This window comes from Castor canadensis, chromosome 2, assembly GCF_047511655.1.
Source record: "Castor canadensis chromosome 2, mCasCan1.hap1v2, whole genome shotgun sequence".
Classification (NCBI taxonomy): domain Eukaryota; kingdom Metazoa; phylum Chordata; class Mammalia; order Rodentia; family Castoridae; genus Castor; species Castor canadensis.
In genome coordinates this window covers 145175007-145201985 of record NC_133387.1, presented here as the reverse complement: position 1 = coordinate 145201985, position 26979 = coordinate 145175007, and the positions used below count along the sequence as shown (strand labels likewise).

Genomic DNA, 26979 nt, shown 5'->3' with positions numbered 1-26979 from the left:
GCTTTAGTACAATGTACTTGTAGTAGAATTCTACTTTGATGGATATTTGAAGTTATTTGTATTCTGTCTGAGTTTGGACACCTTTTAGAAAGGAATTTGATAATCCAATAACAGCAGATGAAGAGATGTGACAACAGGCAATCTGTGACTAGCTGCACCCATAAATTTGCTTAAAAGTTGGATAACATCTACCAAAAATCATCATTTTAATTTAGGAGGAAGGGACAAGGTTTCACTGTGTAGTATAGGCTGGCCTTAAACTTAGGCTCCTGGTATTACGGATATATGCCACCATGTTATTTTTAAAAGTTGCTACTTTAAAAAGGCAATTTTATACAGGGTAATCCCAGCACTGGGGATCTGAAAAGAAAAAAAATCATTATTTAAAAAAAAAGTAGGTTTTTAAAGAAATTGATAATGGAAAGAACTAGGGGCAGGACTCAAATGGTAGAGCATCTGCTTAGCAAGTACAGATCCCTGAATTCAAAACCCAGTGCCATTAAAAAAAAAGAAGAAAAAATAAATGGAAAGAAAATAAACTATTTTTAAAGATACTATTTTTAAGTTATGCTTAAATGTACTGAACAAGCTGGAGGTGTAGCTCAAGCAGTAAAATGCCTGCTTAGCCAGTACGAGGCCTTGAGTTCAAACTCCAGTATCGCCTAACACACAAATACACATGCACATGTAACATGAAATTTACCATTTTAGTTAAGTACCAGTCACATTATTTAGCAACTATTGCCAACTCTATCTCCGTCTCTTCATTTCATAAAGTTGATACTCTGAGTCTGGCTCTAGTGGCTCATGCCAATAATCCTAACTACTTGGGAGGCTGAGATTGGGAGGATTAAAGTTCGGGGCCAACCCAGGCAAGTAGTTCTTGAGACCCTCATCTCCAAAATAACCAGAAAAAAATGGGCTGGAGGTGTGGCTCAAGTGTTAGAGTGCCTGCTTTAAAAGCATGAAGCCTTGAGTTCAAATCCCAGTTCAAGCAATGACAACAAAAAAATTGGAACTCTTTACCTATTAAGCAGTAGCACTTCATTCCCCTTCCTCAAAGCCCCTGAAATCCACCATTTTACTCTGTTATGAATTTGGCTCTTTTAAGTGCTTCATAGTGGTGGAATCACAGTATTTGCCTTTTTATTTTTTTTTTATTTTTTTTATTTTTTAAACATTTTTATTAGTATATAATAGTTGTACAGGAGGGGTTGTTGTGACATTTCCATATATACATACATTACCCCCATTTGGCTCATCCCCTCCACTCTTCTCCCTCTTCCCTCCCTCTCCTTTCTTAGGGTGACTTTGACACATTTCAGTGCTCCGTATTCATATATGTATAGACTATATTCGCCCTCCTTTTTTTTTTTTTTTTTCATTTTTCTTTTATTATTCATATGTGCATACAAGGCTTGGTTTATTTCTCCCCCCTGCCCCCACCCCCTCCCTTACCACCCACTCCACCCCCTCCCGCTCCCCCCCTCAATACCCAGCAGAAACTATTTTGCCCTTATCTCTAATTTTGTTGTAGAGAGAGTATAAGCAATAATAGGAAGGAACAAGGGGTTTTGCTGGTTGAGGTAAGGATAGCTATACAGGGCATTGACTCACATTGATTTCCTGTGCGTGGGTGTTACCTTCTAGGTTAATTCCTTTTAATCTAACCTTTTCTCTAGTTCCTGGTCCCCTTTTCCTATTGGCCTTTTTGTTGCTGGTTTATTTCTCTTAGCATACTGTCTTCAAGGTTCATCCTGTTTTTTTTCTTTGTTCGGATAGTATTGGTGCTTGAACTCAGGGCCTTGTGCTTGCTAGGCAGGTGCTCTACCACTTGAGCCATGCACCCAGCCTTTTTTTGTGTTGGTTATTTTTGAGGTTACTCTCTACTTGCTTGCTTTTTCTTTTCCTGTAATTTGGTGCTGCCTGTCCTTTCATGGTTATTTGGGTTTCACTTTCTGTGTGCAGAATCCCTTGAAGAATCTTTTGTAGTGATGGCTTTGTGGTCACATATTGTTTTAGTGTCTGCTTATCATGGAAAACTTTTATTGCTCCATCTATTTTGAATGATAGTTTTGCTGGGTAGAGTATCCTGGGGTTGAAGTTATTTTCTTTCAGTGCCCGGAAGATCTCACCCCACGCTCTTCTTGCTTTTAATGTTTCTGTTGAGAAGTCTGCTGTGATTTTGATGGGTTTACCTTTGTATGTTACTTGTTTTTTATCTCTTACAGCCTTCAATATTCTTTCCCTAGTTTCTGAACGTGTTGTTTTAATGATGATATGTCATGGGGTGGTTCTATTTTGATCTGGTCTGTTTGGTGTTCTGGAGGCCTCTTGCATTTGTATGGGAATAGATTTCTCTAGATTTAGGAAATTTTCTGTTATTATTTTGTTGAATATATTACATATTCCCTTTGCTTGCACCTCTTCTCCTTCTTCGATGCCCATGATTCTCAAGTTTGGTCTTTTGATGGAGTAGGTGAGTTCCTGCATTTTCTTTTTACAGGTCTTGAGTTGTTAAATTAATAGTTCTTCGGTTTTTCCTTTAATTACCATTTCATCTTTGAGTTCTAACATTCTGTCTTCTGTTTTTTCTATTCTGCTGGATTGGCCTTCCATTTTGTTTGCAATTCTGTTTCATTCTTTTTTCTGAGGTTTTCCATATCCTGAGTCCCTTCCTCTTTAATGTTGTCTATTTTCGTCCTGAGTTCATTTATCTCTATTATTCGTGTACTTTGTTTCACTTTGGTGTTTATACAGTGCTTCTATGGTTTCTTTTATTTCTTCTTTTGCTTTTTCAAATTCTCTATTTTTGTTGTCTTGGAATTTCTTGAGTGTCTCCTGTACATTTTGGTTGACCATATCCAGTATCATCTCTATAAAATTCTCATTGAGTACCAGTAGTATTTCTTCTTTTAGATTATTCTTGTGGGCTTCATTGGGTTCTTTGGCCTAGTTTATCTTCATTTTGTTGGAGTCTGGATCTGAGTATCTGTTTTCTTCATTTCCCTCTGGTTTCTGTAGTAATATTTTGCTGTGGGGAAACTGGTTTCCCTGTTTTTTCTGTCTTCCCGTCATTGCCCTTGGTGTTGTTATTGTCCCTGTACTGTGTGCAATTAAGTATTTTCTGGCTTGTAATAATAGCACTAGTGATATTTAGAATGGAAGGGTGAGAGGGGATGGAAAGCAAAGAAGTTAAAAGAAAAGGGAAAAACAAATAAACAAGTAGAAAAAAACAAAACAAAGAAACAAAAAGAGTTTCAAAGATATAAACTGGGAGAGACAGTGTACTAATCAACTGTAAGCTGAAAAGGCATTAGAGAGACAGAAGATTGAAAATAAAAAATAAAAAAATAAAGATAATAAAAATAAAAAGAAATAAAAGAAAAAGTATATGAAAATAAAATAAAATAATAAAAAAAGTAAAAAATAAAAAAATAAAACCTCTAAGTTCAAATGCAATGAAGTTTCAGTCTTAATAATTTTGGTGTTCCTCCCTCAGCCTCCAATCCTGGAGATGGTGCCTCAGATGTTGTTCTTTAGTTGTCTCATCAAAGGGGAAACATAAAATAGAACAAAACTGCACAAAACCGCACAAAACAAAACAAAAAAACCCACAAAGTGTCCCAAGTTCAAATGCAATACAGTTTCAGTAAGTTTTTCAGCATGCAGGTGTAGTTCAGTTGTTTCCTCATCAAAGGTAGGGAGGGAGAGAGAAAAAAAAGAGTCCGGAGACAGGTCTTTGAATGGCTATCTGCGGCTGTGGCTTGCCTGCCCACTGCTCCACTGCTGTCAGCCTGCTGTTGCTGGAGGCTTTATTTATGCAGATCTCTGGGGTGAGCTTAACACTCACCTGGCCCTGCAGGCTTTGTTTACTCAGCGTTCTCATGTGCCAGAGCCACTGCTACAAGCTTTCCCCTTTCCAAGCACACTGGGGGAGGTGACACTTTATTTACAGTTCACGCGGGAAGTGGGTCTTCCCACCTCTCCTGTGGAGTTTTCCTCCCTCTGCCACTCTCACAAGCTTTCCTGCTCCTGGTTGCTGGGCGCGTGCCACCGCTCCGCCCTCTCCGACCAGGCCCGGCTTGTTTATTTACGGTTCCAGGAGGGATTCCCCTCCCTGCCTCTTCGGTGCTCAGGGCACCCCACCCTCTTTGCTACGTGTCTTTATTGTTCTTATTGCTTATTACTCAGTTTCTCTTTTTTCCCTGGGTGGGAGTTGGTCTGTCCAGGGGGCTATGCTGACCTGGCCCAGGGTTGTCTGTGGAAGTACCACGTACCACTTAGCTCACCTTGTTGTCTGTGTCTTCCTGAGTTGTCTGGGCGCCGGCGTCCGGCAGCGGCCCCGGGGCCCTCCTGGTCTCTCTGTCCAACGTGAAGTGGAGATGCTCTGCACAGGCTGGAGGTGTGGAGGGGGTCAAAGTTTTGCCTCTTCTCTGTGGCCTTGCCTGCGAGATGTGTCTCCAGTGTCTCTCCAAGATTTCACTTTAGGAGGCACGCTTTCTGCTTCCCCCCTCTAGTAGCCATCTTGGAATCCTCTGTCTGTGTTGGTTATTTTTGAGATAGGGCCTTGGTTTTTGCCAAGGAGGACCTGGGCCACGGTCCTCCTCTTTGTGCTTCTTGAGTATCTGGGGATGACAGGCACACACCACTGCCCTAGCCATTGAGGTGAGATGGGGTCTTGCAAACTTTTTGCCTGGGCTGGCCTGGAACCACAATCCTTCTGATCTCAGTCTCCCAAATAATTAGAATTATAGGCGTTAGCCACTGGTGCCCTGGAAGGCTCACCTTTATTTCAGCATGTGTCAGAATTCCCTTCCTTTTTAAGACTGAATGTTCTACAATGTGTGTGTCACTTTCATATCCAGCATTTCCCATGTTCTTTGTTCCTTCTCGTAGATCTGTTTTAGTGTTTGGTTTCATTTCTTTTCCTTTTAATCTAAAGAACTTTCTTTAGTGTATCTTACAGAGCAGGCCTATTGGCAGCAGGTTCTTCCCGTTTTCATTTGTCTTAGAATATGCTTATTTTGCCTTTCTTGTGAAGAGGACTTTTGCTAGATATAGAGTTTGTGGTCTATGGTCTTTTATGTCAGCACTTTGAACATGTTATTTCACTGCCTCTGGCCTCCATTGTTTCCCTAGAGAGCCTTAAGAGGCCTGCCACAACCTCCGTGTACACTCTTGGCTCTTCCATTTATGTGCTTTTTCCATTAAACTTAGCATCCTAACCAGGACCTCAACCTCAGACCTCAACCACAAATTTTCTCTGCTCATTCCCAGCCAACTCTACCACTTTTACACCAAAGCCACAGAGTTTTCTGCCCCACCCAGAAAGGAATTCACCACCCTGGCCACCAAAGCTGCTGCTTTTTGCTAGATTCACATTGGTAAAATTGCCAGGCTCATCATCCTTGGTGGAAGTGGTGGTTGGGAGCAAGCTCAGGCAGAATGGGCCAGACACCACTCTCCTTGCTTTAAACCTTAGCACTTTTTCTAGAATAAACACCTCTCCATTTGCAATCTTCCTATGGTTCATTTCCAGTGCCCTGAAATGGTTGTTTTGATAATTTTATCCAGTCTATCCTTGATATTTGGGGAGGTGAATTGTCAACCTCTGTATAATACCCACAAGTTTTCTTTTGCAGGTGAATGTTATATTTACATATCATGCTCCCTACAAGTCCTCTTCATATTTTGATTGGACTTACATCAACTATAACTTAATCTGCAGAGCACTGGCATGTTAACAATATTGACATTTCCTTTCAGGAGTAGGACATTTTTATCTCCATTTATTTGCATTTACTTTATATTCCTCAGCTAAAATAAATAAATAAATATGAGTTTGGCAGTGCTGGTGCTTGCTGGGCAGGCACTCTGCCCCTTGAGCCACTCTGCCAGCCATTTTTTCTCATTGGCTACTTTTGCGATAGGGTCTCACTTTATGTCCAGGCCAGCCTGGATTACAATCCTCCTATTTGTGCTTTCCCATGTAACTGGGAAGACAGGTATGCACCACCATTCTCACCCATTGGTTGAGATGGAGGGCTCAAAAGTTTTTGCATGGGTTGACCTTGAACCCCGATCCTCTCAATCTCTGCTTCCCAAATAACTAGGATTATAGGCATGAACCACCACGGCCAGCTTCTCAGCAAAATTATTTAACATACATTTAGGACTTGCTTATATTTTGCTAAGCTTAATCTTAGCATTTTAAAAGTTTTTTGGGGGTTGGGGATGTGGCTCAAGTAGTAGAATGCTTACCTAGCATGCCTGAAGCCTTGGGTTTGCTATTCACCACTGGGGGGAAAAAGTGGCTAAATATTGTCAAATGTCCAGTGGGGGAGGGGCAAAGTTGCTCCAAAGCAATCAGAATAGTGCTCCTTTATTTTAAAAGTTGTACTCTAAATGTCTCTTCCATAGGGCTATTCTTGAGTTGTATCCTTTTATAATGAATAGGTAAATATAAGTTAAGTGTTCCCCTGAGTCTTGTGAGTCATTGTAGGTTTGTGGGAGCCCTCAGTTTATAGCCAGTTGGTCAGACGTACCAGAAGCGTGACTTAAGGGTGGCATGTGAGGGATAGTTTTGTGAAACTGACCTCCTAACCTGTGGGATCTGATGCTACCTCCACATAAGTAGCATCAGAGTTGAATTAAATTATAGGACACCCTGCTGGTGTTAGAGAATTGGTCAGCATAGAAAAAACTTACAAATCCTGGGGAGCAGAAGTGAAGTGTAAGTATTGTGCAAGTGTAGAAGAGGAGGAAAAGGTTTGTTTTTCCTGTGCACTGTCTTTCTCTTTAATACATGTGGTCTCTATTTCTCCTTTGTCAGGAGCTTCCTGTCCCTTCCTTCTTCATGCTTTTCTCTTCACTGCAGTTCTTCTGCCACCTACTCTGTGAAACCTCTTCTTCATTGCTCTTTGAAGAGTACTATTCTGTGTCTCCAATATAGTTCACTATAAACTAAAAGTATAGATATGATAGAATTCCTTTAATTACATCGTGGCTATTATACCAGAACTTCACTATTACTTTTGGTTTTAAGAACAGTCTCACATTTGATAATTAAAACTGACTTACATGTTTTCAAAACTCTACTTAAAATTCACTTTGCACACTAAGGATATGCTTAGTGGCAGAGAGCTTGCCTTGTATGCTGAGGCCCCAGTTTCCATCGCCAGTACTGAAAACAAAATAAAAAAAACCCTCACTCTGCCTACAGGAGTTATGAAGGATGAACATGTCTGACTCCTCATATTTTTCTCTTCTTCCAAGTGTTGGGACAGAAAGCATATTGTCAAACGGGGTGAGGTTGTCTCTTTCTCCTTGTTGGGCTGTGACTTCCTCTCTCTTTTGTCAGTCATATAAATGCTGATTAATCGCCATGTATGCATTCTTCCTCACTTGTTGGCAGCTCACTGAAGTTAGAACTTGTAGTAATTATCTTTTGTTTTTAGTTTAAGCCATAGGTGAATGTACTAATCTGCTTTTCATTACTATAACAAAATTCCTGAAACAGGGTAAGTTCATAAAATAACTTTATTTAGCTCCCAGTTTTGGATGTGAAACTCCGAGATCAGGCAGCCCCATCTTTTGAGCCTCTGGCGAGGTGTGATGGTGGACAATGTTATGGCGGGAACATTTTGGGAACAAGAGATTACATAGCAAGGCAGAAGGTGAGGGAGAGATTCAGGGTTGGGCTCAGGCTTTTTTTTTTTTTTTTATTTTGGCACACTGGAGTTTGAACTCAGGGTCTCATGCTTGCTAGACAGGTGCTCTACCACTTCAGCCACTCCACTTGACCTTTTTTGTGATGGGTTTTTTTGAAATAGGGTCTTAGAAACTATTTGCCTGGGCCGACTCCAAATCTTGATCCTCTTGATCTCTGCCTCCTGAGTAGCTAGGATTTCAGGCATGAGCAACCAGATTCCTGGCTTCCCAGGCTGATTTTAAAAATGACTTCTTTTCCTTTTCCCTCCTCTCCCCTCCCCTTTCCTTTTCTCTTCTTAGGCTTAGTTTTTTATAACAACTTAAGAACTCAGCCATTTCCTGGTTCCCATGTACCCCCATTTCTCCCTATCCTGCTGACTAAAATAAATCCTTGGTAAAACTTAACAACAAAACAAGAACTAACTCGGCTGGTTACTGGTGGCTCTCGCATATAATCAACAGGAAAACTGTCAGTCTTCCAGAAGATAGGGTTAAGTCATAAAGATAGTATAGAGGACCTCTCAGTGCAGATTTTTTAACTAGAATGTCTGTATCCTGAAATAATACACTTCAAGGACTGAGGAAGATGCTCAGTGGGAGAGCACTTGCCTAGCATGTGCAAGGCTGTCAGTTCAATCCCCAGCACCACAAAACAAACAAAACAATGTCTGGGAGCCTTCATCCCAACCTCTCTGTATTCTAGAAACCCTCCAGATATACTATATAAATGAAAGTAAAATAAAAGGTGCAGTTTCTTAGCCCAGTAGCTATGTTTGAAGTACTTAAATTTACTACACGTGGCTAATGGCTATTGTATTGATAGCAAAGAGCATTTTGATCCTTGAAGGAAGTACTTCTGTGGGGGATAGAGAGATTTTCCTTATCATAGGAAAATCATATATAGAGTCAGTCATAAATACCCACTAGTTACTTTATTTCACATTTATTTTCCTCATCCATGTGAAAGCAAGAAAAGTTGCTACCTCCTGTCTAAGACACTGCTTTCACATCTACCTGACGTTTAGCTTTTCATATGAAAGTGTTTTCCTGTAAAAATGTTAAACAACTACTAGTACAAACAGTTGGCAGCAGGATTGAGAGTTCAAGTGTTTTTACCCACCAGAGGCAAACTGTCTAGTTCATCCTTCCTGCTTGCTGCCTACCTCTTCCTCAGATGAGGGTTGGCATAACTACAGTCCTAAAGCAGGTAAAACGTGTAAAAAAGAAAGACACATTTTGTTTATATGTTTGGGTGGGTGTATATATGTAGGTTTTAAGAAAAATGACTTAAATTTTAGAAAAATTATTTTTTTTCACCAAGCTCTTAGATACCACCTATTTGAATACCCACCCAGGAAACCAGGGATAGAGGACATGATTACCCAAGACCTTATCAATAGTTAGCAGTAGAACTGGGTCAAAACCTGTGTTCCGTCACCCAACACCAATGGGCATTGTACTTCTTCATTTTAATTATTTGTTCATGGCTAACTTGCTACAGATGAAATGGAAAGAGTTCAGATGTGGAATAATTAACTCTTATAATTAATTTTCTAGAAGGGAGGGTGAGGGAGAATGATGGTGGGGATGAACTAACCAAGGTACATTGTCAGCATATGTGAATAGAAATGTCACAATGAAACCCCCTGCACAACTAATAGAGCAAATAAAAATGCAAAAAAAAGAAGAATTTCTGAGTCTGTAATCCTCCTAGCTACTTAGGAGGCAGAGATCAGGAAGACTGTGGTTTTAAGTCCGCCCCAGGCAAATAGTTCAAGGGACCCTATCTTGAAAAATACCCATCACAAAAAGGAGCTGGTGTAGAGGCTCAAGGTGTAGGTCCTGAGTTCAAACCTCAGTACCACAAACAAACAAACAAAAAACCTAAAATGCTTTAGCAAAGGAAAAAGGGACAGGTGACGGGAGAGGAGCATGGCACAGTGTAGCTTAGGGTTGAATCTGGGAGTTGGTGTAGTTCAAGGGACCCTATCTTGAAAAATACCCATCACAAAAAGGAGCTGGTGTAGAGGCTCAAGGTATAGGTCCTGAGTTCAAACCTCAGTACCACAAACAAACAACAAAAAAAACTAAAATGCTTTAGCAAAGGAAAAAGGGACAGGTGACGGGAGAGGAGCATGGCACAGTGTAGCTTAGGGTTGAATCTGGGAGTTGGTGTGAGGCAGCTCATTACATTGCTGCTTCTACTTTGTAAGCGTTTGGAATTTTCATAATGAAAAATTCAAGCCAAAAAATAGTTTCCTATTTAAAGAGATACTGCTTTTATATTTTACAGAGGAGAGTTTCCTTATCATAGGAAAGTCATAAATAGAGTCAGTCACATATGCGCACTAGTAAAGGATTTACTCATTCTAATTTTTACAGATTGAAGAAGAAGAGAGGAAAAAGATAGAAGATATGAAAGAAAACGAACGGAGAAAAGCAACTAAAGAATTGGAAGCCTGGAAAGAAAGTCAAAAGAAAGCTGAAGAACAAAAAAGAATTCAGAGAGAAGAGACATTTCGTCAACAGCAAAAGCAAACTAAAGAAGAAAGAAAAAAACTAAAACCTAAAAGTCTCACTAGAAGTTCCATATCCAGACATCCTGCTACAAAAGGTACAGTGAGTAATATATTCTGGAAAAGTGAGTCCTATTGGTGTCTATGACACTATATTTTTGGTGTATCTGTTCACAGTATTAAGATACTGTTTTGGTAAATAATGTAAAGGCTAAAGTGAAAGACTTCTTTTTTAGGGAGTGGTGGAGTTTTCTAATAAAATGTGCAAGGATTCAGTGTCTTCTTTGCTTGTGTGCTACTTTTTCAACTTACGCAGGTGTTACTAAAGATATGCTCAAGTTAGGTTCAGAGAGACTTAGAGTGGACTGGTACTGTCAGGAACATTCATTTATTCCTTTAGAGATAAGAAGGTAGGAATTTTACTGGGTGTAAAATCCCTATAATCCCATTCCTATAATCCCAGCTACTCAGGAGGCAGAGTTTGGGAGGACTGCAGTTTGAGACCATCCTGGGCAAAAAGTTAGCAAGACTTCATCTTGACTAATAACCCAAGTGTGGTGGTTTGCACTTGTCATCCCAGCTATATGAGAGGAGTAAAGAAGATTGTGGTCTAGGTTGCCCTAGCAAAGCACAAGATCCCAAAAATCACTAGAAAGAGCTAGGGTATGGCTCAAGTGATAGAGCCCCTGCCTAACAAGTGCAAGGCCCTGAGTTAAAATTCCAGTGCCACAAAAAAAAGAAAGTAGGAATTTCATTAAGAGACCTTTTTCTCAAATGACCCAGGAAGATGAGTACTATAAGCAAATTTAGTCTCAAGCAAATAGGGTTACTTCTGACCTTTGATCCTAATGTATTCAAAAATAGGTAAAAGAGCCAGGCACCAGTGGCTTACACCTGTAATTCTAGCTATTCAGGAGGTAGAGATCAGGAGGATCGGGGTTCAAAGCCAGCCCAGGTCTCGAAAAAAATCCAATCTCAAAAAAAGGGCTGGCGGCGTGGCTCAAGGTATAGGCCCTGAATTCAAGCCCCAGTACTTGAAAGAAAATAGATGGTCTGGCAGAGTGGCTCAAGTGGAAGAGCGCCTGCCTAGCAAATGTGAGGCCCTGAGTTCAAACCCCAGTGCCACCAAAGAAAATAGGTAAAAGCATATAATTCTTTATCGAAAACTAGAAATTTTATTTTGTCCAATTTTTAGAATAGTAAAATTTTGGGGGTACATTTCAGTCTCCCTTATCCCTGGGGGTTGTGTTCCAAGACTCCCAGTGGATGCCTGAGATTGAGGGTAGTTCTGAACCCTGTATGTCATATGGTTTTCCCCATACATACATACCTATGAAAAACTTTCACCTTTTCACTCACACAAAACAGGCTTTCTTGGGCATATCCGGATCGCTAGTGTCACTACCGTTATGCTTTGGGGCCATTATGAAGTAACATAAGGGTTACTTGCCCTGGGCTTTTGTTACTGCTCTCTTGTAACCAAAACAAATACTGGGTGACTGTGCATGTGTACAGCACAGATACTGTGGAAAGAAGAGTGGTTTACATTCTGGGCTGGATGGAGCAGGATGGCACAGATTGTGTCACACTAATCATGTGCAGTTTTAAACTTACAACTTGTTTATTTCTGAAAGTTTTAGTTAATATTTTTGAGCTGTGGCTGACCATTGGTAACTTAAACCATGGAGAATGAAAGTGCAGGTAAGTGGAAGGTACTATTATTTACTATTTTATTTAAGTCGTTAATGAAAATAGAACATCTGAAACTGGGTGCAATGGTGCACACCTGTAATCCAAGCATGGAGGCTGAGGCAAGAGGATTACAGGTTCCAGGTCAGCCTGGGCTACATAGTTGAGACCCTGTTTCAAAAAAACCAAAAAACTCCTAAACAAGCAAAAAGAAATGTCTCATCTTTAAGTGTTGAAAGAGGACCAAGGGTGTGGCTCAAGTGGCCCAGTGCTTGCCTAGCAAGTGCAAGGTTCTGAGTTCAGTCCCCAGTTCTGCCTCTCACCCCCCCAAAATCATGTTAAAAAAATTAAAGTGCTGAAAAAAAAAAAACCTGTCAACCCAGAATTCCATTTAAGTGAAAATATTCTTGTGTTCATTTTCTAGTGTTACTATAACAAAGTTGCCCCAAACTTGGTTGTTTAAAACAACATAAATTTATTCTCTCACATTTGGAAGTCACAAGTCTGAAGTCAAGGTACCAGGTGTTTCCTTCTGAAGACTCAGGAAGAACCCTTCTGATGCCTCATAATTCTCATAACTCACAACTTCTGGTGGCCGTCATCAATCCTTAGCACTCTTTGGCCTGTGTACTCATCATGCATTCTGTGCTTCCATCTTCTTGTGTCTGTCTGTCGTTTGTTCTCTTACAAGCATTCCGGTCACTGGAGTCAATACCACTTTGAATCCAGGGGGATCTAAGTTTGTGATCCTTACTTATATGTGTGAAAGAGTCCAAATAAGGTCACTCTGATGGCTTTTTTTTTTTTTTTTTTCTTTGTGATCCTGGGGTTTGAACTCAGGGTCTCACACTTACTAGGCAATTGCTTTACCACTTGAGCCATGCCTTAGTCCTTTTCTGCTTTATTTTTCAGATAGGGTCTTGCTTTTGCCTGGGGCTAGTCTCAGACCATAATCCTCCTCTATCTGTGCTTTCCATGTAGCTGGGATTTTTGTAAAATCGCAGCTGGTTATTTGAGATGGGGTCTCCTAACTTTTTGCTTGGGCTGGCCCTAACTGAGGTCCTCCTATTTCTGACTCAAGTGGCTGGGATTACAGGTTTGAGTTACCATACTCAGCCCTCTGATGGCTAATTTATCTGACTACTGGGCCATGGTATGCTCAGATTTTTGGTTAATTGTTACTTGGAGGTGTGTCTGTGAGGATGTTTCTGGATCTGATAACTATTTTAATTGGTAGACTGAGTAAAACAGATGCCTTTCCCAGTGTGGGCAGGCCTTATCCAATCTGCTGAAGACATGAATAGAATAAAAGATGAGTCAGAAAGGTCTCTCTTTTTCTTCCTCTCTCCCTCTTTGTCCCAGTCTCTTAGCTGGGACATTGTTCCTGCCTTTGGACTCAGACTGGAACTGTGCCATTGACTCTCCTGGATCTCAAGCTTGCCTACTACAGATTAGAGACTTCTTACTCTCCAGTCATGTGAGCCACTTTCTTAATCTCTCTCTCTCTCTGTCTCTGTCTCTCTCCTTCCTCCCCACCTCCTCTCTCCCCTCTCTCTGTCTTATAGGAAGGCAGGTAGATAGGTAGCTTTGTATCTATTCTGTTTCTGTTTTAGGGGTAAAGGGAAGTGAGGAAACTTGGATCTTTAGGAATAAATTGAAAGTGCTGGAGACCAGCCAAAGGCTGGTTTTTGAAAACATCACAAGATATATTAATACCTAGCTAGACTCATCAAGAAAAAAGAAAAATAAACAATTAAATTCGAGTGGGTGTGCTGGATTCCACCAGTAAGCCTAGCACTCGAGAGGTGAAGGGAATAGGATCACGACTTCCTGAGCTATGTAGCAGAACTGATTCAGAAAATAAAGTAAAATAAATAAGTTACATACTAATCTTACAGACAGAAAAATATAGTAAGATAATAAAGTATACCATAATTGACACAGATAAAAGCAAATTTGGCAAACTGAAATAATGTATTTGGCTGGGGATCTAACTCAATGTAAACTTCAGGTCCTAGTGATATCACTGGTATATTCTATCAGTTCAAAGAAAAAGTAATGCCAATTTTTACAGAAAATCTTTCATAAAAGTAGAGGACAGAGGAATACTTTCCAACACTTAAGACCAACCTAACTCTAATAATCCAATCCTGACAAAGACAGTACAAAAAAGGAAAACTGCAGGCCTATGTCCCTTATAAATATAAATGTACACATCCACAACAAGATAATAGCCAATTGAGTCCTGTAATAAATAAAAAGGGCAGCACAGGTGCCAGCTGTGGTTATGTACACCAGTAGTCCTAGCCCTCTTGGACACCAAGGCAGGAGGATTGCAACTTCAATGCCAGCCTAGTCTGAATAGCGAGACTCAGTTTCAAAAAATACAAAACAACAAAACAGAATGGTAGTATAGTGTGACCAAGCAGAGTTTGTACCAGGACTGCTAAGTTGGTTTACTATCTGAAAGTTTTCAGTATTGATTCCTCTTGTTAACAGAATAAAGGAAAAAACACCATTTCAGTATTGTAGAAAGACATTTGACAAAATCCAACACCCATTGATGATAAAAATTTCATGTTTTTAGCTGGGCTTGGTGGTTCATGCCTGTAATCCCAATACTTGGAAGGTGGAAGCAGAAGGATTGTGAATTCAAGGTCAACTTGATATACACAGCAAAACCCTGTCTCAGAAAACCAAAGGCCCCAGTACCACCAAAAAAAAAAAAAAGTCAGAAAATCAAGGGCCACAATGTAACTCAGTGGTAGCGCTCTTGCCTATTATGTGCAAGCCCTTGGTTTGATCGGCAGAAATGAAGAAAAAGAGAAAAAGAAAAAAAGAAGAGGGCTGGTGGAGTGGCTCAGGCAGTAGTGTACCTGCCTAGCAAGCATGAGGCCCTGAGTTCAAACTCCAGTGCTGCCAAAAAAATTTTTTTTAATAGCAAATATATTTGCTGCATAGGTCTAAGAACCAGGCACTTTTATTCACTATGCATTAAGACAAGAAAAAAAGTTGGCACTGGGGACTCAAGCCTGTAATCCTAGCTACTTGTAGGCTGAGATTGGATCTTGATTTGGGAACCCTAAGGAAGATCCAGAACTAGTAGAACTAATCAATGAATTGTAAGCCTTAGGAATAAGTTTATAAAAGTCACTTGTAAGGTTTTTTTTGTTTTTTGCGTTTTTGAGACGGGGGCTAGCTTTGTAGTCCAGACTGGCTTCAAACTTGAGATCCTCCTATCTCAGCCTCCTGAGTGCTGGATTACAGGTGCGGGCCACTACACCTGGCGAGAACATATTTTATTCATTAAATAAGGACATGAGGCTGTAATAAAGAATCTTGAGAGAATAGCTGGGCAAGGTGACTCAGCCCTATAATCCCAGCTAATCAGGACGTGGAGATCAGGAGGAACTCGGTTCAAGACCAAAAAGTTAGTGAGACTCAAGCTCTACTAACTGAGCATGGTGGCACACACCTGTGATCCCAGCTGGGCAGGAAGTGTAGGTAGGAGGCTCATGGTCCAAGGTTGGCCCTGGGTAAAAACCTGAGACCTTATCCAAAAAAGAAAGAAAAAAAGAATATTGAGAAAACAAAAATGTTTGGAAATTAAAAATATGATTAATATTTTAAAAATTCAACCCAATAAATGGAAGATGGTTAAGGCTTTTCTTCTTTTCAGAAAGTAGAACAATATGATAAAGCGATTTGAGCTAGGAAAAAATTAAAACAATTTGAAGATATATCTAAACTGTCCAATATTCAACTAACAGGAGTATTAGGAAGAGTGAAAGGAGAGACAGGAGAGGAAATCATTAAAATGTGCTAGAAATTTAAATTCCTAGAATTTAAATGAGTTTCTAGATTGAAAGGACGAATCAGGATGAGTATAATAATGTTAAAATTGATGTTAAAATTGATTACACATTGTAATCCGTTTTGTGCCACTATCACAGAATGGCACAGACTGGATTCTGTTTTTGGGTGCTGGGAATTGAACCCAATGGCTGGTGCATGTAAGGGAAGCACTGTACCACTGAGCTACACTCCAGACTCTGTTAACTTAGAAAGAACAGCACTTTATTTCTCACATTTCTGGGAGCTAGGAATTCAAGGTCAAGGTGCTGATACCTGATGTGGGCATTCTTTCTGTGTCCTTACTTGGCATAAAGGCAGAGACAGCAGGCTCCCCCCATTATGCCCTTTAAAATGACATTATAATAGGACATGACATAAACTCCTGCTTGGCTCTACCCTCCAACACTATTGCATTGGGAATTAAGTTACCAACACAGTAATTTTGGAGAACATATTCACACCATTAATTTTGGAGAACACATTACCAAGTATTTCAGCATACTGGGGAAAATGATCCTGAAAGCATCCAGAGAGAAGAAATGGGCCACACAAAAAGGACTGGGAATGTTCACATTGATACTTGTCAGCCTTAGAATCCCAAAGCTGTGGGTTGGTGCCTTCAACATTCTGGGTGAAAAATTTTTTCAACATGGAATTATGCACCCACATTATTAATGAAATGAGAGGTGAGAATAAAGATTTTTCAGGTGCCAGGCATGGTGCTGTACACCTGTAATCCTAGCACTCAGGAGGCTGAGGCAAGAGGATGGTGAGTTTGAGGCCAGGCTGAACTACATAGTGAGACCCTGTCTCAAAAAAACAAAACAACAAAAAGATTTTTTTTAGGCATGCGATCTTATAGCATTTACTCTCCAGGTACACTAGAAATTTTACATATATATATATGAAGTACATATATACTGTGTACTTACGGGTTTGAACTCTGGGTCTATGCTTTTAGCCACTCCACCAGCCCTTTTTTTGTGAAGGATTTTTTCAAGATGGGGTCTCAAACTATTTGCCAGGTTGGCTTTGAACCGTGATCCTCCTGTTCTCTATATCCTGAGTAGCCAGGATTACCCATGTGGTACACCAACGCCAGGCAGGAATGATGTATTTTTTAAATTACTTTTTTAAAGACAAATGTATTGGAAGGCAGTTGATTAATACGTGTAGGACAATATGTTGAATTTGCTTATTTATTTTAATTATTCTGGATAATGAATGGATATTGAATTCTAGCCTGGGCATTTGTTGTAATTTTGTCCTTTATTTAATGAATGTGGTATATTGCATTAATAGTTTTTATGACATAGAAGCATTCTTGTGTTCCTGTGACGAGTGATGTTTGATCACACTGGTTTCTATACAGTGAAATTCAATTTGCTAGTATTTTATGAATGATTTTCACAGTCATATGAAGATTGACTTACATTTTTTCCTTCCTCACACTGTCCTTGCCAAGATTTGATAATCATAATAAACCTCACAAGTTATGGGACTCCTTTTTTTCTTCTTCTTTTTGGCAGTACTGGGGGTTTTGAACTCAGGGCCTTGCCTTGGCAGACACTACCAATTGAGCTATGCCTTTAGCCCTTTCCTTTTAGCAATTTGTCAAATAGGGTCTTACATTTATGCCCCAGTTTAAGCCTTCTGAGTACCTAGGATAACAGGCGTTCACTACCATGCCCAGCTTTGTTGGTTGAGGTGTGGCCTCAAACTTTTTCCCTGGGCTGGCCTCAAACTGTGATCTTCCCAATTTTCACCTTCCCAAATAGCTAGGATTACCATTGTGTGCCCCCATGCCTGGCTTTTTTTGTTTATTTTGGTTTTTGAGACATGCCTATAAATCCCAACACTTGTAAGGCTGGGGCAGGAAGATCCAGAGTTTGATTTTGATGCCAGCCTGGGCTGTCTTGATCCACAACTGCAACATAAGATTGAAAGTTGGTTCTTTGTAAGGTGACACTTTGTTGTGCAACAGACAGAAATCAACCTAGGTCTGATAGATACTTTTCTTCAGGAGCAAATGTCCAGGTTGGTGTGGTTGCTTCTGTCATCACATCAGATGACTCTGTCTCTGGGTCCCTTCTGTTGAAATGTCTGCTCAGGCCTTTTTCTAATTTTTAACTACTTATTTTTGAAAGAGGCCTCATGTGTCACCCAAGGTGGCCCTGCACTACTAGACTCAAGCTGTCCTACCTCAGCCTCCTACGGAGCTGGGATTATTGGCTAATTCCACTGTACCTGTCCTTTTTGTAACTTTTTAAACTTTTTGATTTTTGCTATGTATTCATTTTCTGCCCAGGACTTTTTGTTTATTTGGGGGATGGAGATCAAAGCCAGGGTCTTGTACATACTAGGCAAGCACTATACCAGTGAACTACACCCCCAGTCTTTGGTGTGTTTGAGACAGGGCCTCAGTTTACAGCCCATGCTGCCCTTGAGCTTGAGATCCTTCTGCCTCAGCCTCCCAGGTACTGAGATCATAGGCCTGTGTCCTGAAGTCTGTTAAGCATATTATCCTGTATCCTATTTCTTTTCTTTCTTTTTGGTGGTACTGGGGTTTGAACTCAAGGCCTTGTGCTTCTAGACCAGCCTCCACCCCTTGAGCCAAGCCCCCATCCCTCTGTGTCCTAGTTCTTGAAAATCTTTTTTTTCACTAGTTTTGCTATGTACCTTTAAATCTGCATGTTATATTTTTGGTGCTTTAGTAACCTGGGTTTGTTTTTGGTTTTGTTTTCATTGTTTTTAGGGTAATAGTTAATTTTAATCTCTACGTTTTTGGATTAAGAAAGGGCTAGGAGGGCCAGTGGCTTATGCCTGTAATCCTACCTACTCAGGAGGCAGAGATCAGGAGGAAAGCAGTTTGAAGCCAGCCTGGGCAAATGGTCCAAGAGACCATATCTTGAAAATACCCATTACAAAACAGTGCTCGCAGAGTGGCTTAAGCAGTAGAGCACCTGCCTAGCAAGCTTGAGGCCCTGAGTTCAAATCCAGTACACCAAAAAAATGCTTAGGAGATTGGTAAAGCACACCAAGCATACCTGGATGTGTTTGGAAGGTTGTTTTCATAGGCAGCTACATCCTGAGAGCTCTGGCCTAATGAATGGATTATGGCCTGATGGATTTATAACATGATGGCATTATTGGAGGTGGTTAAAGGGAGGAGGTAGGGTCTAGTTGGAGGAAGAAGGTCACTGGGTCAGGCCCACTTCCTGTATGCCCCTTTCCCCTCTTCCTGATTACCATAATGTGAACTGCTTTTCTTCACCTCCTCTCTACCACAATAGACTGACACCTCTGAAACTATGAGCCAAAATACATCGTTTATCCTGTAAGTTGCTTTTTTTAGGACATTTGGTCACAACATTGCAAAAGGGTGACTAACACAGCTCCATGTCCTTTTCTTCTTTCATATAGGTTATACTCTAACACGTAGATTAATCTTTTCTCTTATACCAGCTTAACTGTTATTATGTCTAACGACCTTTACAAAAATGTTTAGCTTTTCATTATCATTTGCCTATTATAGTTAGTTCTCTTTGATGGTTGAACAACCTACGCCCTCGCAAGGATGTGCATAGGCCACATGGCTATAGGAGCATAAGGAACAGAGTGGTTTGGGCAGTGGTGGATTTGCTTCCATGTCCTGCTCTAGAGTTGATGTAGAGCTGCCTAAAGTGCCCACCCCTAGACTTGATGTGAATTGGGCACCATGACAGTGGCTTAACAAAGAGAACCCCAGAAAAGGAGTGGGGTCATCAGTTAAATGAAAGATTAGCTTCTGTATTATCAGAAATGAGCTTTATGTTCCTTTTTGCAGAAAATATCTTTGCTTTATTTGTTTAGGAGTTTAGAACTAGCTTTAATGCATAATTATCTTTAAAGTCAGTTTTTAACTAGGAAATGAGAAATGACTTACTTTTACCATTGCTTTTGAAGGGAGAAATTCAGAGAATATATTTTCTGAGGTGTTCAAGGAAGACTGCGTTCCTGCTCCTCGCTCTGTGGGCAGCATTCAAGTCAGCTTTACCCCTCGAGTCTTCCCGACAGCCCTCCGAGAGTCACATGCGGCAGAGGAGGAGGAGGTACATACACGTGCTGTAGTTACACTTGCCATCCGTGGAAATGCTTTCATCTGACTTCAACTATTGAACTTAGCACAGGTTCTAAATTTCTTAAATATTTATTACCCAAGGATATTATTTCATGAATATATTTTAGTATTTCCTTAGGAAATGTTTCCCCAGAATGCTGATGAGAGAACACGGACATAATGGTATTGCTGCTATTGCAAGAGGGAAACTTCACTTACTATTAATTTTGTCAGACTTATTCGCTGTAATATATTTGTAAACTTTGTAATAGTGTGTATTTTGGAAAGAAAAGACTTGCAAGTTTCAATGAATGTATTATTACAGTTAATTTTTATTGGCAGGTATTTCTAACATTGTGATATTATAGAATTAAAATATTTCATTCATTTATAAATTTCTGAGCCCTGGATTTCATAAATTGTGTCTTCAGTAATAAGAGCACTAAGATATGCATTTTTTGATGCCTCTCTCAATTAAAAAATTATAGAAACTGGACAGGCAAGGGGGCTCACTCGAGTGGGAAGATTGTGGTTCAAGGCCAGCCCTAGCAAAATGTTAGTGGAGCTTCATCTCAATAAGCAAGATGGGTGTAGTGGTACACACCTGCTATGTGCAAGGCATCAGTGGGAGTATCGCAGTCTAAGGCTAACTCAGGCAAAGAGCAAGACTCTATGTGAGAAGTAAAGCAAAAAGGATGAAAAGTGTGCGGATACTGGGGGCTCATATCTGTAATCCTCGCTACTCAGGAGGTAGAGATCAGGAGGACTGCTGTTTGAAGCCAGCCAAGGCAAATAGTTAGAGAGACTCTATCTTGAAAAAATTCACTAAAAAAAGGACCAGTGGAGTGGCTCAAGGTGTAGGCCCTGAGTTCAAACCCCAGTATCATTAAAAAAAAATTTTAATTTCCGTAATTATAATTGTAATTATTATAATTGTTTTTAAATTTTTTATTAGCATATATTAGTTGTACAGTGGGGTTTCATTATGGTACTTCCACACAAACATACAGTGTACCTCAATCAAGTTTACCCCTATTCCTCTCCCTCATTCCCCCCTTCTTAAAACAGTTTCAACAGGTTTCATAGTTTGATTTTCATTCATGGGTATAAACCATATTTGCCTTCTCTTTTGTCCTTCCCCCTCCCACTGGTGTCCACCCCAAACAGTCCCCATTTTAAACTCTTGTCATTCATTTTTAAAGAATAGATTCTGCATATGACAGAGAGCAGAAGATATTTGTCCTTTTGAGCCTGGCTTATTTCACTTAACATTATGATCTCCAGTTCCATCCATGTTCCTGCAAATGGCATAATTTCATTCTTCTTTATGGCTGAGTAATACTCCATTGTGTATACATAACACATTTTCTTTCCATTCATTGGTTCATAGGCACCTTGGATGATTCTATATTTTGGCTATTGTGAATAGTGTTTCTGTAAACATGGATTTGCAGATATCTTGAAGATAGAAAATCTAAAAGTATCTGTTAATACCATAGTGTCTGCTGTGGTTTGGATATGGTTTGCCCCTGTGTTAATCGCTTTTCACCAGTGTGACAAAATACTTAAGAGAGTGAGCTGATAAGGAGAAAACGTTTGTTTGGGCTTCTGTTTTTAGAGGTTGCAGTCCCTGGTTGGTTGATGTCATTGCTTTTGGCCCTGTGGCAAGGTGAACATCATGGTGTAGGAAAGCTGCTCACAGCTTGGATTCTGGGCATCCAAGAAAGAGGAAAGTCTGAGTCCCTGTGACCTGACTTCTGTGCTGCTAGGCCCCACCTCCCAATAGCGTCATGGCTGGGGACCAGCCTTAAAGGCATTAAAGGTCCAAAACATAGCATCCCACAAAGATTCCTGTGTCAGAAGCTTGGTCCCCAAAGTAAAGGTACTGAGAGCTGGTAGATCTTTAAGAGGCAGGGCCTCGTGGAAGCTGGTTACATCATGGGCACTGCCCTGGAAGGGGTTAGTTCTGGTCTTGAGGAGTGGACTAGTCCACAGAGTGTTTGGTTCCCCAACCAAACACTGGTAGCTCCCCCATATGATATCTCTCCCTCTCACAATTCTGTCCCTCTCCCACCCACCCCCTTGCACATGCTCCAGCCACATGATAACACCCACAATTTGTAACATAGCCTGAAGGCTTCCCAGAGCCTGACCAGATGTGGCTATCAGCTCTCAGACTGTCAGCCTCCAGAACTATAAGCGAAATGGAGCTCTTTTCTTTATAAAGCACCCAGCCTCAGGTCATTTGTTACAGCAACACAACCTCAACAAAGACTGTATCCTTCATGACACTTCATTCTTTTTTCAGTGGCTGCACAAACAAGCAGAGGCAAGAAGAGCAATGAATATTGATATTCCTGAATTTAGTGATTTAAAAGAAGAAGAAAAGAATCCAGACTGGCTGAAGGAAAAAGGAAAGTAAGTTGTTTGAACTCTGGCTTTGAGATCTATAATGTATGTAGATGTTAGGACTAAGCACATTCTCTCAATATTTTGACCTTTGTGGTTGCATATGTGTATGTTTTTGAGGAGAGATAAGACAAGTAAGCAAATTAGGTAGGCAGGGCTGCCAAACTTCAGAAGTTAGATGAAGCTGGGTGCTGGTTGTCATACCTGTAATCCTAGCTACATGCAGGTCATCTCTGTGTCTCAAAATCTTTAATCATACCTGTGAAGGTTTCATATTAGAAAATGTATTCATAAATTCTGGGGACTAGTATGTGGCATCTTTAGGGAAACTATAGCACAGTCATAGTCATCTTTTGGTCATAGTTATCTTTTTTCTTTTTCTTTTTGTTTTTGCTCCTGGAGTTTGAACTCAGGACCTTCCCCTTGCTAGGCAGGCCCTCTACCACTTGAGCTATGCCTACAGCCCATTTTCCTGTGGTTATTTTGGAGATGGGGGTCGGGATTTGAGGATTCTAGAAAACAGGCTAGTCAGGAGGGAGTGCATGCAAGTTTGGTTTTGCATAGGTTAAATTTGAGATGTCTTTGAGGGTTCGTCAGGGTGACAGAGTTCAGCAAGCTTGAAACTTAGGGGAGAGGCCAACACTGTAGATATATTTTTGGAGTTAACAGAATTTGTATAGTGGGCTGGTGTTGTAGCTTAGTGGTGGAGCATACATATAGCATACACAAAAGTCTGGCTTCCATCCTCGGTACACAAACCAACCAACAAAATGGGGTGGGAATGTAGCTAAGTGGTAGAGTGCTATCATGGATGAGGCAGGTTCAACCCCCAACAATGAGAAAATGACCAAAAAAAAAAAAAAAAAGAATTGCTGATTCCCTGCAGGATGTGATGGCACATGCCTGTAATCCCAGCACTCAGGATGCTGAGGCAGAAAGATCTTAAGATCAAGGCCAGCTTAGGCTACTGAGTGAGGAAAAGAGTAGATGCCATAAGTTCCAAAGACTGATAACTCTTATGTAAATGAAGAGTTATGCTCAGAAGTGAACTGGAGAGTGCCAGTCCCTGCAGTCCGGGCCCTGTGATGGGAAACTGAGGGCCTCAGTGGACAATATGATAGAGTACAGCTGAGGGTGTGGTGTTTGTCTCACATATATAAGGTCCTGAGTTTGATCCCTAGTACCCCCACCCCTCCCACCATGAAAAGAAAAGTGTTTTGTAGACAAGTTGAGGATTTGATGGGGGAGGGGGACGACAGCTTCTGTGTGTGTGTGTGTGTGTGTGTGTGTGTGTGTGTGTGTGTGTGTGTGTGTGTGTGAGAGAGAGAGAGTGTGTGTAATACAGGAGTGAGAATGTGCAGAAGAGCTGAGGGGGTGAGGGTAGGAAAGGCCAGCAAAGGGCGGCTTGGCATGAGGACAGGGAGAGGCATGCTTCTTGTTCTGTGCCCAAGGACAGCAGGGTGAATGGACAGGGTTAGAAAGTGCTTTTGCAAAAGGCCTTATGATGCTGCAACTGGCAAAAGGTCCTGGGCAGTGTGTGGTCTGGTCTTATCTCTCATATCTTAAGGATGTGACTGGATTGAAGAATGCAAAGAGCAGAAGAGGTCCTGGAGCCAGAGTTAAAGGTTTTACAGAAAAGTGTGGCCAAATGCCAGTGCATGTGCATATATGTGTGAATATGTGTTATTACTGAATTGTGACAAAAGCCATGTTTTGGTAGCAACCTGGTTAAAAAATGTACTTAGCAATAGTCAGGTGTGACTGGTAGATTGTAGTTGCATTAGTCTGTCATTTGGGTATCATTTTGCCATACTAACTCCAATTAGGTAGAAAATGAAAGAAAAGCAAAATAAAAGAGTAGGAAAAGAGCTACAAATGAGAAGAAGAGATGAAGGAAATGTAGTTACTGATGAATCCCAGTGAAGCAGAGTGGAGTAGTTAATCACAAGAAGTGCAGATGGATACAAGGAAAGGCACAGGGCTGGCAGAGGGGCTCACATGGTGGAGCACCTGCCTTGCCAGTGTAGGCCCTGAGTTCAAACCTCAGCACCACCACAAAAAAAGGAAAGGAAAGGCATAATGGCTAGGAGAAAATGTTTCCTTTCTAACAATATAATGGAGTCCAAAAGTTAGAAAGAGTCACACTAGAGCCAGTTGTGTAAAGGATAAACTTCTTTCATCTCCACAGGCTTTGTTTTAATGGTAGTTTTCTATAGTTACACAGGTGGCAAAAGTGGTCCAGCTGTCCTTATTGTATTACCCTTGGGGATGTTTGTTTCACATAAGTGTGGAAGGGGGCATGCCTCTCAAAAAAAAGTAGCTTGAGGAAATTGTTTAGGGAATTATATCAGCTCAAAAATAGATTCTTATTTTTAAAAAAAGAAGAATGTTTTCGTTTTCCTCTTTACCTAACCTCCTTCTGCTGTCTTAAACACCAAAGCTACCTTAAGAGAATACATATAGCTTAGGTAATTTTATTTGCTCATGAAAGCATTTTACCTTTTCCAGATAACATTGTACCAGATATCTTTTTATGAAGAACATCTCACATAAAATAGAGTCTAGATGCTCTAAATTAGGGATAAGCATGGTGTGATGTTATTTAACAGCTGTACATTACTCAGCTTCTGTAAATAACATTAACAGCTCCCTTCCAGATGCTTGTAATCATGTAAGATAGATGAGCCATTGATCTGTCACTTTGCCATTACTTCGTGTTGATATTTAGAATGAGTTTTACTGGACCCTATCTTGACCCTAGACTTAAATAAAACTCCTTCTTTCCCACAGTGGACCTACCTAAGTTCCATCTATATACTGCACTCTTTCAACAGATTCTCAAGTGACATAAGAGAAAATGAAGGATATATAGCTCCACATCATTTTTCAGAGTTTCAGTACTACTGGGGTTTGAACTCAGGGCCTTGAGCTTACTGCATAGGCTCTCTGCCACTTGAGCCACATTCCCAAGAAAGATACATGACTCTGCAATCTAGCACCTTGAATCCTATTACTGTTGTTTCATTAGCATCAAGCTTCGTTTGTTCTCTGTGCCTACATGTTGGCTTTTATAGCTTGCTTGACACCCAGTCATTTGAAGAGTGAGGCTTTGCTTTGGTTTTTCCTCTCACCAACCATGTAAATTCTGCTTCCAGATCCCAGTTTAGAATGTAGGAGCCTGCTACTTGATGACACGCTAGCACCAATGTGTGATAGTCTGAGTTGCTGGGTTTGCTGTTTCTGGATTTTCTAGAGCTGGCTTCTATGTCCTTGTCAGATGTCCTTTTACTTCACAAGGAACTTTTTTTTTTTGGAGACAGGGTCTTGCTATGTAGCTCAGGCTGGTCATAAACTTCTGATCCTCCTGGTATTACAGGCGTGTGCCACTATACCTGGCTCACATTGGACTTTTGATGCTGATTATTAACCCCTCTTAGAATCTTCTTTTTCTTTTTTCTTGGCAACACTGGGGTTTGAACTCAGGGCCTCACACTTGCTAGGCAGACATTCTTACCATTTGAGTCACTCCCTCAGCCCTTTCTTGTGATAGGTTTCTTTCCAGATAGGGTCTCGAACTCTGCCCAGGCTGGCTTCGAACCGTGATCCTCCTGATCTCTGCCTCCTCAGTAGCTAGGATTATAGATGTTAGCCACCGGCACCTGACTTGTCCTTTTCTTTCTTTCTTTCTTTATTTTTATTCATATGTGCATACAATGTTTGAGTCATTTAGCCCCTCTACCCCTATCCCCCCTTCCCCCCACCCCTCCCTCTCCCCCCCACCCCCTCACTATCTGGCAGAAACTATTTTGCCCTTATCTCTAATTTTGTTGTAGAGAGAGTATAAGCCATAATAGGAAGGAACAAGGGTTTTTGCTGGTTGAGATAAGGATAGCTATACAGGGAGTTGAGTCACATTAATTTCCTGTGCGTGTGTGTTACCTTCTAGGTTAATTCTTTTTGATCTAATCTTTTCTCTAGTTCCTGGTCCCCTTCTCCTATTGGCCTCAGTTGCTTTAAAGTATCTGCTTTAGTTTCTCTGCGTTGAGGGCAACAAATGCTAGCTAGTTTTTTAGATGTCTTACCTATCCTCACCCCTCCCTTGTGTGCTCTCGCTTTTATCATGTGCTCAAAGTCCAATCCCATTGTTGTGTTTGCCCTTGATCTAATGTCCACATATGAGGGAGAACATACGATTTTTGGTCTTTTGGGCCAGGCTAACCTCACTCAGAATGATGTTCTCCAATTCTATCCATTTACCAGCGAATGATAACATTTTGTTCTTCTTCGTGGCTGCATAAAATTCCATTGTGTATAGATACCACATTTTCTTAATCCATTGGTCAGTGGTGGGACATCTTGGCTGTTTCCATAACTTGGCTATTGTGAATAGTGCCGCAATAAACATGGGTGTGCAGGTGCCTCTGGAGAAACCTGTGTCACAGTCTTTTGGGTATATCCCCAAGAGTGGTATTGCTGGATCATATGGTAGATCAATGTTTAGATTTTTAAGTATCCTCCAAATTTTTTTCCAGAGTGGTTGTGCTACTTTACATTCCCACCAGCAGTGTAAGAGGGTTCCTTTTTTCCCCGCATCCTCGCCAACACCTGTTGTTGGTGGTGTTGCTGATGATGGCTATTCTAACAGGGGTGAGGTGGAATCTTAGTGTGGTTTTAATTTGCATTTCCTTTATGGCTAGA

General features: G+C 40.7%; 1 protein-coding gene across 2 annotated transcripts in view; it reads left to right on the top strand.

The window, feature by feature from the left end:
- Nucleotides 1-26979, top strand: part of Dnaaf4 (dynein axonemal assembly factor 4) — a 48466-nt gene that overhangs the window by 5625 nt on the left and 15862 nt on the right. For both annotated transcript variants that reach the window (XM_074066000.1, XM_074065999.1), the window contains exons 4-6: nucleotides 10096-10327; nucleotides 19719-19864; nucleotides 22181-22290. In XM_074066000.1, the coding sequence (XP_073922101.1) occupies nucleotides 10096-10327; nucleotides 19719-19864; nucleotides 22181-22290 (488 nt within the window). The remainder of the gene's footprint in view (nucleotides 1-10095; nucleotides 10328-19718; nucleotides 19865-22180; nucleotides 22291-26979) is intronic.